The 14,190-nt window shown below is 39.4% G+C and overlaps 1 protein-coding gene across 1 annotated transcript in view; it reads right to left on the bottom strand.

The window, feature by feature from the left end:
- The window catches only part of arhgdig (Rho GDP dissociation inhibitor gamma), a 59,809-nt gene extending 46,154 nt beyond the window's left edge, over window positions 1-13,655 (bottom strand). The window contains exons 1-2 of the mRNA XM_043711560.2: window positions 13,318-13,655; window positions 2,471-2,647 (exon numbers count right to left, since the gene is read on the bottom strand). Coding sequence (XP_043567495.2) covers window positions 2,471-2,647; window positions 13,318-13,390 — 250 coding nt within the window. The 5' untranslated portion in view covers window positions 13,391-13,655. The remainder of the gene's footprint in view (window positions 1-2,470; window positions 2,648-13,317) is intronic.
- Between the last annotated feature and the right edge of the window lie 535 nt (window positions 13,656-14,190).

Raw genomic sequence — 14,190 nt, 5'->3', positions numbered from 1 at the left:
TGAAGTGCACAGCGAATGACAGAAACATATTGTAATGGCTTGTGTCAGTTTCCAGCATCCATAGATGTAAGGTGTGTGTGAGGTCTCTGCCAATAATCTGGGCTCGACGATGTTGCTGTCGTGTATCCAAGCTAAAGGTCCAGAGAAGCAAGAGCTGGAGTTTTAGCTACCCACTCTGGCCTTCATTGGCAGGAACACTTGGCATCTTTTTCTTATCTGGCAACTGGAGAAATGAGAGCCTGCCTATTAAAGAGATGAGCCTTAGGTGGTAATGAGGGTGATAATAAGTGATAATCTCATTTAATAGGATTCTCACCGCTCATTTGTGAGTCTCAATATCTGGGATTTAATTCGAAAATGTGACTTGTTGATTTCTCTCTTGCCATCTTATACAATACTATTAAATTTCTTGCCATAGCCCACCTCATTCAAAGCCTGGGGAGATTTCACATTGTGAAAGTTTCATCTTGTGATCTCCAAACTGGATAGAGATTATTTCATACTTGGCAACTTGACAAGAAATTTCAAATTAATTTGCATGTTAATTGTTTTATAGTTCTCAGTGGGCTCCATCATCTACCCACATCATAATCACAGAATCCTTACCATGTGGAAACAGGCTATTTAATCCATTGAGTCCAGACCTACCCTCTGAAGAGTATCCCACCCCAACCCAACCTCCATTCCTGCCCCATACCCTACATTTACCATAGCTTTCACATCTCTGGATGCTACAGGTAATTTCCCATAGCCTATCCATCCAACCTGAACATCTTTGGACTGTGAGAAAAAGCCAGAGCACCTGAAGGAAAAACACGCAGAAATGGAGGGATGTGCAAACTCCACACGAACAATCACCCAAGGGTGAAATTGAACTCAGGTCCTTGGCACTGTGAGGCAGCAGTGTTAACAACTGAGCCACCGTGCCACATACATGTCCAAACAGTTTAAGAAGCACACTTCAATTTCCCTCATTGATTAATTGTAACAAACAGCCATGACAATCAACAGAGATGCAGCAAATTGCTGTACAAGTCTCATTATGACATACAAAACCTGATCATTGGGCTGACTTTCAATTCCCTCTAGGGGCAGGGGCCGCCAATTAATGGGGGAATATATCACCCTGCACCCCATTTAGGATGGGTGTGAGGGGGGGCCATTGTGATGATACAACTACAACTGTCAGCAGTGGGAGATCTGAAACAAACACCTTCAAAGTCTGGATAAATGTCACAAAAGGCTTTCTGTATTTAACAGTAATTAACCACTTCATGGGATGAATTTTTCCCGTTGTTCTCCAAACTGCCAAAAGAAATCTTGGGGCCAGACTTAGGATTTTCATGAATCTTCCACCAAAGTTACGGAGGCTGTTCAATTCTATCCCATTCTTTCTGCAACTCAGTTATGACAACTGAGGAGGTGGGAAGAGGTAGGATGGAAGGTTGTACATAGCTTCTGGTTTCTTTTTTCTTATCATGAATCATGGCCCCTATACCTCTCTCCCTGCTCTCTTACCCTTCCCCAAACTTTCCACTCAAAATCTTAAAATTGGTCTTGATAGCCCTTCACCACCACTGTCCATCCCAATTCATTAGACACAGATGACCCGGCTACAGTAAAAAGAAAATGTGACAATCCAACAAATTTTCAACTGAAGATTAAACCAGACGTTTGGGAGACACTGTATGTGGGGAGAAGGTCTGCAGATTGGCAGGAAGGATCCCTGACATTCAGATACTTTTGATAATTCCAAATGAAATGAATCCAGCAAAAATATGGAGCTGTTACCTATTCACCAGGTTGCCTTAAATCTTAGATGTAAGATTAATGCAGTGACGATTCCAGGTCTGGATCAGAACAGATTTATTTCGAATACTTTTAGCGTCTCAGAAATTATATGATTTCCTATACACATGGTCTCATCCAGAACTCAGATCTTTCAATGGAAGCTTCTCTGCATAATTAGCTCTCTTGTTTCACCCATAGGTTCAATCAATCAAGTACAGGTACACAGATCAGAGAGGCAATTAACAATTACAAACATCAGCTAGGAGCATAATAACAATTAACACAGATTAATCAAACCATTGAAAACAGCAGAAGCAATCTTTTCTCTTTTCAGATCTTATATTTCCAGAAATTTCTGCAATTAAATCCAAGTTTCTAGTTATATTTTTATCTGAGTGTATGTATTATTTTAATTAGTTCATTCAGTTTACTTCATGTTTCCCTTTCCTGTCTGCTCCATAACTTTTAATGCAAGCCTCCCATTACTTTTGCTAATTGGGAGGCAACTCGTCTAAGCATTTAATTTGCATAACAGTGTAATTAGCATTTCAAGAAATTAATTAAAGATTTAGAAAGAATTCAAACTATTACTTCAACTATTATTCATAGATAGGAAATAGGAGTGTTGACCCTTTGACTGTCATATAACTGTGTACACAAATATCAACCAGACACTAACCTATATCTAGAGGACCACGGCCAAGAAGAGTATGTTTGTACTTATTCAAACTCTCATCATCATTGTCCATCTCCTGAATTTCTTTCAGTGTTTTCTGTGCCGGTGCTCTGTAGCTTGAGTCAACCAAGGCATCCTCTTCGACAGGATACAGCTCTGGATCCTTTTCTGCCAAAATATCTTAGAGAAAAAGCACACCGATTTATTGTGTTAGCTTTCAGTTCTATAGTTGGATTTTATCAACTGAATTGAAAATTCCAAATACATAATGTCAATATCATCTGTAAGAAACTTTAATTTTAACATATAATTGTGTGCAAATAGTTGAGAATACCTTAAACCTCATGAACATTTGGGTTTATGTTATCTCAAGCACTTTACTAGTTTGAGGTTAGACATAGGTTACCTCATTGCAGATCAGTGCAGATCTCCAAACTAAAGGAACAAAAAAAGTGATAAGAGGCAAATTAATTCTACTTTAACTCTGCAAAATGGTAAAATAGCCCTTTTTGCACAAAGGTGCAAATTCTCAAATGATCAGTTATTTTAATTTTCCCCTTGTGATAAGAATCGGGGTGAGGTAGAATTCATTAGTCTCAATCACTCTCCCACCAATGTCTGCTACTAGTTTAATAGTTGGGTTTCAGAAGGTATTGATGGTGTGGTAGCAGGAAGCTATCTATCATTGCCAGGATCCAATCATGTATTTCCAACCTTGGCACGATGGTTAATGTTTGGACTAAATGCCAGAACCACTGGTGAAGCATGGTAGAAAATAATTAGGTGCAAGTGCAAACTATGTGGAAGTTTAAGTCTGTACTGTGTATTGTACCTATAAAATCAATTAGAGTCATAGAGATGTACAGCATGGAAACAGACACTTTGGTCCAACTCGTCCATGCCGACCAGCTATCCCAACCCGATCTAGTCCCACCTGCCAGCACCCGGGCCATATCCCTCCAAATCCTTCCTATTCATATACACATCCAAATGCCTCTTAAATGTTGCAATTGTACCAGCCTCCACCACATCCTCTGGCAGCTCATTCCATATACGTACCACCCTCTGCGTGAAAAACTTGCCCCTTAGGTCTCTTTTACATCTTTCCCCTCTCACCCTAAACCTATGCCCTCTAGTTCTGGACTCCCGACCCCAGGGAAAAGACTTTGTCTATTTATCCTATCCATGCCCCTCATAATTTTGTAAACCTCTATAAGGTCACCCCTCAGCCTCTGACGCTCCAGGGAAAACAGTCCCAGCCTGTTCAGCCTCTCCCTGTAGCTCAGATCCTCCAACCCTGACAATATCCTTGTAAATCTTTTCTGAACCCTTTCAAGTTTCACAACATCTTTTTCGACTGCTGTACCCACACTACAGAATCCCTCCAATCTTGGTGTTTGGGTTTCGGGATAAATGCAGTCTATCAGAAAGGGATATGATTTGCAGTTTCAGGGTGCATTTAATACAATGCTGTGAAATTTGATGGAGGAGACAAGTGATGTTGACTGCACAGTCATAAAATAAGAAGTTACTTGCACAAGAAAAACAGCATGAATGTTATGAAACTTATGTTTATTAATATGAACTAAGTTTGCACTCTGCTGTATTGATTTGATACTAAAGTGTTTGGATTTGTTCGTTGAATGGTGCTGAGAGAAATATTGCATTTTTAGAGATTACATTAGCACGTTATAGAATCAAACAGAGAATATTTTTGTCTCTGAATAGCAGCTTATAGCTACCAAAAGCAAAAGCTCATTGACTTCTATCTCCAGTACCTACCACACATCATTGATATCATACTGGACTCACCAATGAACCAGCCCTTTCTAGTACAAACAGGCATGCTAATATTCATCAAGCAAAGAAGGCTTTGTTGACTTGGGAATGTGCACAGGGCAGAAGATGGCTATATCACCACAGATACATTATAAAGAGTTATGAAAGGGTTCAGAAATGGTTTACTAGGATGTTGCTAAGGTTAGAGGGTTTGAGCTACAGGGAGAGGTTGAATAGACTGGAGGCTATTTTTCCTGGAGGATCAGAGGCTGAAAGTGACCTTTTAGTGGTTTATAAAATCGTGAGGGGCATGGATAGGGTATTTTCCCTGGGGTGGGTGAGTCAAAAACTATACAACATAGGTTTAGATTGAGAGGGGAAAGATCTAAAAGGACCTAAATGGCAACTTTTCACACAGAGGGTGGTGCATGTATGGAATGAGCTGCCAGAGGAAGTGGTTGAGGCTGGTACAATTACGACATTTAAAAGGCATCTGGATGGGTACAGGAATAGGAAGGGTTTAGAGGGATATAAGCCAAGTCCTGGCAAATGGGACTACATTTATTTAGTATTTCTGGTCAACATGGATGAGTTGGAGTGAAGGGTCTGTTTCTGTGCTGTATATCTCTATAACTCTATATAAGAAGGTAGCCTATGGCAAGAGACTCTGCAGGGGCTGAAGGCTCTGCTTCAAGAATGCTGTCAAATAATGATATGAAAGCCCTCAATATCAATTACAACAAGTGGGAAAAACTAACTGAGAACTGAAGTCAATGGCAACACTAATTGTGACCAGATGTCAGCCTTCCTTAGTGGCAAAAGACAATGTGATGTAGGATTTTTAGCAGATTTTGCCTTTCCTGACAGGCAGCTATTGTTCAGTCATCAGACCAAGTGCAACAGGATGATCTCAACTGACCTCATCAGAGTCCTGAAACTGCATTTCATCAGCACTCACGCATGAAAGACACACAAGAGTAAATAATTCTGTAAAATTAACTAATCTTATGTTCGATATTATGTAATGCTTTGATGCCAAGAAATGTCAATTTATGAAACATTGGTTTGACTACTGATTGGCTTCTCTAAGTTATTATCTGTTACAAGCTAGATTTTGCAGCCATCATAAGTGACTTATAACATCTGTCTACAACCTCACTGCACCCAAGTTATGCAGGTTATCTCAAATCGAAGGAACCATCAGGAAGATTCTGGATCATGCCACAGGAAGATTGAAGCAGAGGTTCAGGTATCTGCAAAGGTCTGGCTTCACCTTACAGTCTGCCCCATATTCAGTTGGTAATCTTGGTATGTAGGAATGAGGTTGAACATTGAAGCACAGCATTGTCCTCACCCTCACACCATCCAATCTGCTTGCCCATGTTGGAAGTGCCCTTCAGGTATTTATTTTGGCTCATTTGGAGTCAAATATTGTTGTGTTCAAGTTTCACTCCTGGCATGGGCTGTTTTTTTCTGATGGCTTAGTTTCATATCCCTCGAAGAGTTGATGAAGAACACATCCCCATTGAGTGTAACTGCTCCTCAGCCATTTAACACTCAATAGGACATTCTTTGCCTAAGGCTTAAACATTCCTCCCCTTCTCTACTTTATGGGGAGTGCTTCTCCCTCAGAGAGAGCTCACAGACAATCCAATTGGCCAGCAGCTCTGTAGTCCCAGCATGAGAATTACAAGCAGTGACCTATGCTGGGACAATAAGAAGAGGGAGTTATGGATCCTGGAGTTTTAGGTAAATCTGGCATATTAGCAAGGCCTGAGTGTCAGTCCCAATGAGGTGGGGTGGATGAAGTGGGAGGCTAGATTTAAGAGATCGGAGGAAAATGAAAGAGGAGGTATGACCTTGTAGGATGGGCACAGAGGATCCCTAAAGCTGGTCTGCTCTCCTGCCCAATGCCATTCTGTGCAGTGAAAGCTGCCAGGCTACCCATCAATAGCTGGCCTTAAATGATAATTAACTGGCCACTTAAGGGCTTTAACAAGTACAAGGATGCCCAACATAACCACAGCTATATAGGAGACTGGATAGAGCAAATAGATCTCATGCAGTCCAGACATTGCATTTTACAAACTCCCCAGTCTTCAAACTCACAGGTAAGAGATTGTAATATTTTGGGTACAAGTCCGTAATTCAGGCTAGCACTTTGGTGCAGTTCTGCACGAATACAGCACTGCTGTGGTTCAGGTGAAATGTTATAAGTTTCTATCCCCTTTCTCAGGTACACACAAGATATCCCTCATCGTGAATGGAAAAAGAGCATAAGCTTTGCCAGGCATTCTGGCCAACAATTCTCTCTCTCAAATAGCAGATGATGTGGCCATTTATTCACCACACTTTGTGGGCATTAAGCACCATGTTTCCCACATTACAAGGTGGCTATGACTTCAAAGGTACATCATTGTCTGTAAAGCGTTACATCCTGAGGTCATGAAATGTGCTGTGTTAGCCTGTGTTTTTTACTTAAATTAATTTCTTACATCACATTTTCTCCAAAAGAAAGTCTGAACTTTCCATGTTTGGTTGGCTGCTCACTCAACATTGTAATTACTTAATGTTTCCAAGTCTGACTATCAGTAGTACTTTGCTGCAATTGTGATGATTCAGCTTCCTTAAACCAGACTCTGGGTGCAGCTTATACTAATGGAGGTTTGATTTCTGAATGGAGGTCCTACAATTGATCCTGTGTCCTACATTAGCACAAATGTCTCGATGGCTCAGCGACACATTAAAAGCTGGAAATACAAAAAGTAGGCCAAGCATTGTAATACATTAAAGTAACAAATCATGCTGAAGTATTGTTATTCATGTTCCTAGGAATATTTGACAAATTATTTTGTTTGCAAATACAGAGTTGCAGAGAAATACCTTTAGAGAGTCACTGTGTACAACAGGACTCGGTCCAACTCGTCCATGCTGACCAGATATTCCAACCCAATCTAATCCCACCTGCCAGCACCTGGCCCATATCCTTCCAAACCCTTCCTATTAATATACCCATCCAGATGCCTTTTAAATGTTGCAATTGAACATTTGCGTGTGACATGAATAGCAAAAAGGACTGGACCTTCTTCAGTGGATGCACCCCAGAGTTAAATTATAAAATGAGCCCACAATGCACTTCTTTTGAGTTTATGACCACGTATCATCACAACTTTATTAAAATACAGCTACATTAAAAGTTGCTGTTTAATCCCTAAGAGAAGCAAGAATTATGTGTAAAGGTCAGGAAAGTGAGGTTTATCCACCCAGCCATGATCTCATTGAATGGCAAAGTAGACTTGATAGACTGAATGGTCTACTTCTGCTCCTATATCTAATGGTCTCATATCTTAACAGCAACAATCAAAGACTAGCAAGGTATCACATCCTCTAAGTATACACATTCGGCACAGCATACTTAGGACCTGGTCATCTGGGAGACTTTTCAATTTTTAACATGAATCATACTTAAGCCATAAACATGCATTAAATGAAGCAAAAAAGAAAAAAAAACAAATTTTGCAGCAAAACACCATAAAAAAAGCTTTCTTCCCTCTGTGTCTAGAACTCTGGTCACATAAGATACCTTCCAAATAAGCCTAATTTGAGGATATTTGCTTATGAATGTTGCAGGTGTGGCCATTTTTGTGGGCCAAAAGATGTTCAATAGAGCATTGGATGAATGGGTGCATAATGTCAAGGTGATTTAGATATACTCTGTATGTTGTATCATTCACTAAGACCTAATATTCAATGATGCAAGCTCTGAAGACTGAAGAATGCAATTAAATACAATTGATTGCAGGTAAAATTCATCTTGAGGAAGCAAAACATGAGAAATAGCACTTTGCTGCCTTGATTTACAAAGTGTAAAAGGGACTATTTCTTGTTTTGGGCTGCACCCCATTGATAACATGTTTGACATTTAACAATATTGGAACAACAGAATCACACTCCCAGGAAAGTGTGAGGAAAGATGTTTGAAGAAACTAATGTTAATCAATGGTGTGAAAGTTATATATCTTATTAATGGACAGAAACATAAACAGTAATTTTAAAAAAACACTAGAAATCTGTCTCTATGTCGTCCTGTTACATTAGGCGGATGCTTCAGATTTTTAAGTGATGATTTCAGCTTTACATCATTAACAACTTAACATTTCTATAACACCATTATAGCCATTGCAAGGTTCCAGCGATGCAATGCAAAGCAATCAACACTGTTACTAATGGTCTCTTTGCTTTGGAGAATACCATTTTCTAGTTGAACAAATTTATATTTCTTAAACAGAGTGTCCCTAACTGAGAAAACAACAATACTCCCATGCAGCATAAAATACAAGTTCATTTTAAGTCAGTGATGCACTGTTAGGAACAGAAATAATTATGCCTACTGTGAATTTGTTTCTTGCAATATTATGGGTCATAGATTATCAAATCCTTTTATTTTATTTAAATAAAATGTCATTAATGACTCTTTTTACAAGTAATTTTGCCTCCTCTGATGTCTCTGTCACTGACTACAGAGAAAACCCAGGCAGTTGCCTGTATTTTGCACTTCACAAAAGAGAAAACCAGATGTGTTTCCATTCCCTTGACAGACCTGATACTTCAGACAGCACCCATGGGAATCTGAATTTGCTTATTGCATCATGTTAGTTAGCTAGGGTCAAATTTCTTTGTGCTCCCTCCCCTGAAAGATGCATATTGAGGTGGTGGTGGGGGCCTGAAAATGACAACATCAGATGGTGTGTCAATTTTAGTGTACCAAAGCAGGGTAGAGATGGCTGGAGTCACATCCTCCTCTACAATGGGCCAATTATATGTGTTAAGGGAGAGGTGGAATATTTAAAGGAGTAAAGATTTAAGCACCTGTCTGTTTCAGGATAGCTGAGGGGAAGGGATAGACAATGGGGAACCGGTCAATGGGCATCACCCAGTCCGTAATAAAGGCAGTAGGACAAAGGAGGATTGTTCAGGTCATACAGATTGGAGAATGGCAAATGTAAATCCACTATTTAAAATGGGAAAGAGAAAACACACAGACATTACAGATCAGTTAGCACAACTTTCTAAATGGTGAGAAAATTAATAAAGCCAAAGCACAAAGGGATCTGGGAGTGCTAGTCGAGGATTCTCTAAAGGTAAACATGCAGGTTGAGTCCGTGATTAAGAAAGCGAATGCAATGTTGTCTCTTATCTCAAGACGGTTGGAATATAAAAGCAGAGATGTACTACTAAGACTTTATAAAGCTCTGGTTAGGCCCCATTTGGAGTACTGTGTCCAGTTTTGGTCCCCACACCTCAGGAAGGACATACTGGCACTGGAACGTGTCCAGTGGAGATTCACACGGATGATCCCTGGAATGACAGGTCTAACATATGAGGAACGGCTGAGGATACTGGGATTGTATTCGTTGGAGTTTACAAGATTAAGGGGAGACTTAATAGAGACGTACAAAATAATACATGGCTTGGAAAAGGTGGATGCTAGGAAATTGTTTCCGTTAGACGAGGAGACTAGGACCTGTGGACACAGCCTTAGAATTAGAGGGGGTCATTTCAGAACAGAAATGCGGAGACATTTCTTCAGCCAGAGAGTGGTGGGCCTGTGGAATTCATTGCCACGGAGTGCAGTGGAAGCCGGGACGCTAAATGTCTTCAAGGCCGAGATTGATAGATTCTTGTTGTCTAGAGGAATTAAGGGCTACGGGGAGAACGCTGGTATGTGGAGCTGAAATGCGCATCAGCCATGATTGAATGGCGGAGTGGACTCGATGGGCCGAATGGCTTTACTTCCACTCCTATGTCTTATGGTCTTATGGTCTTAACATGTAGTGGAAAAGCTACAATCTATTATAAAAGACATAACAACAGAAAATTCGGAAAACATTAATGGGATGAGAAAAAGCTAGTAGGGGCTTATGAAAGAGAAATCATGCTTAACAAATCTACTAGAGTTTTTTTGAGAATGTAACTAGCAGAATAGATCACCGAGAACCAGTGGATGGGGTGTATTTGGATTTTCAGAAAGTTTTTAATATGGTCCTTCATAAGAGATTTGTGAGCAAAATTAAAGGTCATAGGATTGTGTAGAATAAATTGGGATAGATCAAGAATTGGTTAACAGACAGGAAATGGAGATTGTGAACAAATGGATCTTTTTCTGAGTGGCAGCCAATGACTAGTGGGATGGTGCAAGGATCAGTGCTTGGATATTTATGACTGTTAAATGACCTGGATATGGAAACAAAATATGGAAACATCTCCAAGTTTGCTGGTGACACAAGGGGTGGGGGTGGGGGTGGGGGTGGGGGGGGGCTATGGTTTGATGTGAGTTGTGAGAAGGATGCAAAGGGCTTCAAGGTGATTCAGCCAAGTTGAGTGAGTGGGCAAGCACATGGCAGAGGCAGTATAATGCAAGTAATTGTGAAGTTATATACTTCAGTGTGAAAAGCAGTAGCTTGTATTTTATTTAAGGGTATTATTTAAATGGTGGTATATTGAAAGATGTGGATATGCTAAGGGATCTGGGTGTCCTTGTACAACAGGCAATGAAAATGGACAGGTATGTGCAGTCAACAATTAAAAAGGAAGATGATATATTGGCTTTCATTGCAAGAGGATTTGAGTTCAGAAGGAATGTCTTACTGCAATTATGTAGGACCTTGGTGAGACCACATCTAAAATATTTCAAGGAGTTTCAGTCTTCCTAAGAAAGGATTTACTTGTCTTAGGGAGAGCACAACAGAGGTTCACTGGGTTGATGCAGGGGATCGCAGGACTGTCCTATGAGGAGAAATTGGTTGAACTGGGTCAACTGTTTTCACTTACTCTCCTCAACCTCTCCTGACTATAAAACATCTGGGAACCTGGTGGGAATCTTTCAAGGCCCTGACTTCATCTGTCAAGCTTCAAAACCATCTAAGAAACTATAGGTCTGTAACAAAAGAGACTGAGATAATTACAATTGTTAAAATTATAATGATTTTAATTGGGATCCACACTCTGATATTAAGAAAACCCTTCTTACATACAAACATACTAATCATGCCCAAGGAAGATATCAGTTCTGTTCATGACAGGACCTTGCTGTACACAATTTAACTTTTGTATTTCCTATATTACAATGTAATTACACTTCACAAAAGATTACTTCACAGCTGCAAAGTCCTTTGGGACACATGGTGGTTTTGAAAGGTACTATATAAATGCAAGTATTTTCTTCTGTCAAATCGACTTATGCACTGCATAATTCCAACATAAGAGGAGTTATAAGGAAGGTAATTGAATCTCTCTTTGAGTGTTCTCTTTCTTCTCTGTGTCTCTGCAGGGAATAATCCCAGTGATAGCATTCCCAATTATCTTTCCTTTGTAAAAGCATTGATTATTTTCCAAGAGAGAAGTTATTGTTATCAAAATACTGAGATGTGGAAAACACTGAAAAGTGTATTGCTCCCTCAGACTTTAAAACAGATTTAATTTTGCCTACAATCTGAGGAGCAGAGTAAAGCAGCCACAGTAAAGACTTGAATCCAGTGTGAAACAAAATGTGAGGGGGCAAGTTTCAGACCACACATGAAGCATTAGTTCAACACATTCACACTGCAGCCAGCTGATTAAGGGTCTACGTAGATCTCTGATAGACATTTTAAATTCACCTACAATTAGCTGAAATACTCAGATAATGCAAACATTGGGAGAAGCTTTACCCAGGCCGTGTGAGCAGAGATATCTCTTATCGGGTGCAATACTAAGATTTCAGTTAAGCAGGATAAACAGAGTGTTACAATGTTTAAATTCTAACTTAGATTCTGATTTGAAACAAAGTGAATAGTGCCTCAGAATCAACAGCAGCAAATGGGGCATCACTTTTAAGACAACCGTATTCTTATAACTGAACAGTTAGAAAACAAAATGGTGCAGAATTCACAGCCTAGGAATAATAATTTTGAGGAGTTAACTTGCAGATTAATTTTCCTATTGAATCCTCAAAATGATGGACTGAATAGTCTTCTTTTGCACTGTGACAATTTTGTGTTCCTGTGATTTAACCCTCATTGTTCCAACCATGAAATCGACACACTGAAAGCCTGTAGCTACACATGTGATAGCCCTGCCTTAAACTGCACCATATGTTAATCAGAATAGACACTTTTGGAGGGACATGCAGCTATAATGTTGTACCTCAAATGTCTTGTTGCATCATTTCCTTTGGTAGCTTACAACAAACATTATCACCTTTAAGTATAAATCTACATTACTGATGAAAAATACTTCTCATTGTTAAACTACTTCATTACAACTGCATCATGGTGATATTTTATGTTCCAGAGACTTCACATGCCCCAGGTAATGTGAGTGCAATCGCCAATCAGCTTGGTTCAGTTGGAGAAAGCCATGACATAAGAATTTTCAGTATTCAAGATTATCATTAGGTTTCAAAACATAGCTTTTTGTCTTAAGTGAATCTGATAGGTTAAACAAGGTTCTAAATGGATCAGATTTCAAACTGCTAAGAAAAAAGGACTCTCATAAAATTCAGTAGTTTTGTTTTCACAGATACACACAGAGTTAGAAATATCGAGCTTGACTAAAGTAAATGGAATTGGGATTAAGCATAATTCTTGAGCTGTCATCATAGTAACCCATCACATGACTGTAGCTGGTCACCAGATATATTTCTTGAGCCTTATTCAATACATAAAGAAGTATTATCTCAAATATTGGATGTAATGCTGAGAAACAGAAAGTTATTTCTCCTCTGCAAGATGCATATGGGTGTGGTTTACCAATGTTAATTTACACATATATATAGCACATTACATCACAAAGTAACATTGGTATAATACAACTTTACGCCAAGGGCTAAATTAATAAGCCATCTGATCAGAAATGTGAAAAGAACTGGAATATTTAACAGAGGCATTAAGGAGAATCTGCTCAGTCAGCAGTGAAGAGTGCAGGCTTTGCTCTTACAGGAAATCCACGGTATAGCTCTTCAAACAAAGGATGGGCTTCTGGGTTTGAAATTTTAACAGCACAGAACAGTAATTTAAAAACTCTTGCCTCACCTTTGTAGCATACTGTCAACCACATAAGTTCCAGGAGCTGGCTGCCAAACTCACATACATCCAAACCCAGCATGGTAATCTGTCTCCAAGCAGTGTGGATGCTGTCTCACTCAAAAACGGACACAATAAAAAAACAACCAGAGCAAAATGTTTTTTACACTGCCCCCATAAAGTATATGAAGAGAAAAATATCTAAAAAGAAAAGTAATCCTGGATATGAGAAATTTCACATGCTACACATTGACTGCAATGGAACTGTAATGTAAAAATCCTATTCGTCTGCAGACGCTATTGATTTGCTAGCTGCCCTAATGCTATGCTGCTCTCAACTCCCATCAGTCATTATCTCGCAGATGTCTATGATCTCATCTCCCTCCCACCACATGCAGCGCACACTTGAATACAAACACAATGCTTCCCCATGTAGAGAGAATATGTAATGCTCCCAATTCACCGACTGGTGTTTGTAATCCTGAGGTTTGTACAACCCTGCTACGCTACCTGGGAGAAAACAATAATATATCCGCTCCAGCAGTGTTAAAGGAGCAATGCAATAGTCCTCTCCCCACAGAAAAATTAAGAAATCTTATGTCTTTAATCTATGCTCCCCCATTTCCTGAACTGTGCCTTATATTTTAATCTTTCACACAAAAAGTGTGTAAAATTGTTATTAGGGTGATTTAATGAAACTAAGGATAACTTGCTCTTGTTTATGCCAAAGTCAATCCTTACAAATATACTGAGACCATTGTTTTCATTTTCTCATTATCTCCCCTCTCCATTACAATGCATCACCTGGTCACAACTGCATACGATTAAAAATAGTAATGCATATACTTTTAAAAACCACATTAAATTTTCATGCACCAAAAT

Source organism: Chiloscyllium plagiosum, unplaced genomic scaffold, assembly GCF_037043375.1.
Source record: "Chiloscyllium plagiosum isolate Xiang-an unplaced genomic scaffold, Cpla_swu_hap1 HiC_scaffold_20, whole genome shotgun sequence".
In the NCBI taxonomy this organism is placed as follows: Eukaryota; Metazoa; Chordata; class Chondrichthyes; order Orectolobiformes; family Hemiscylliidae; genus Chiloscyllium; species Chiloscyllium plagiosum.
This window is presented reverse-complemented; position numbering and strand designations above follow the sequence as displayed.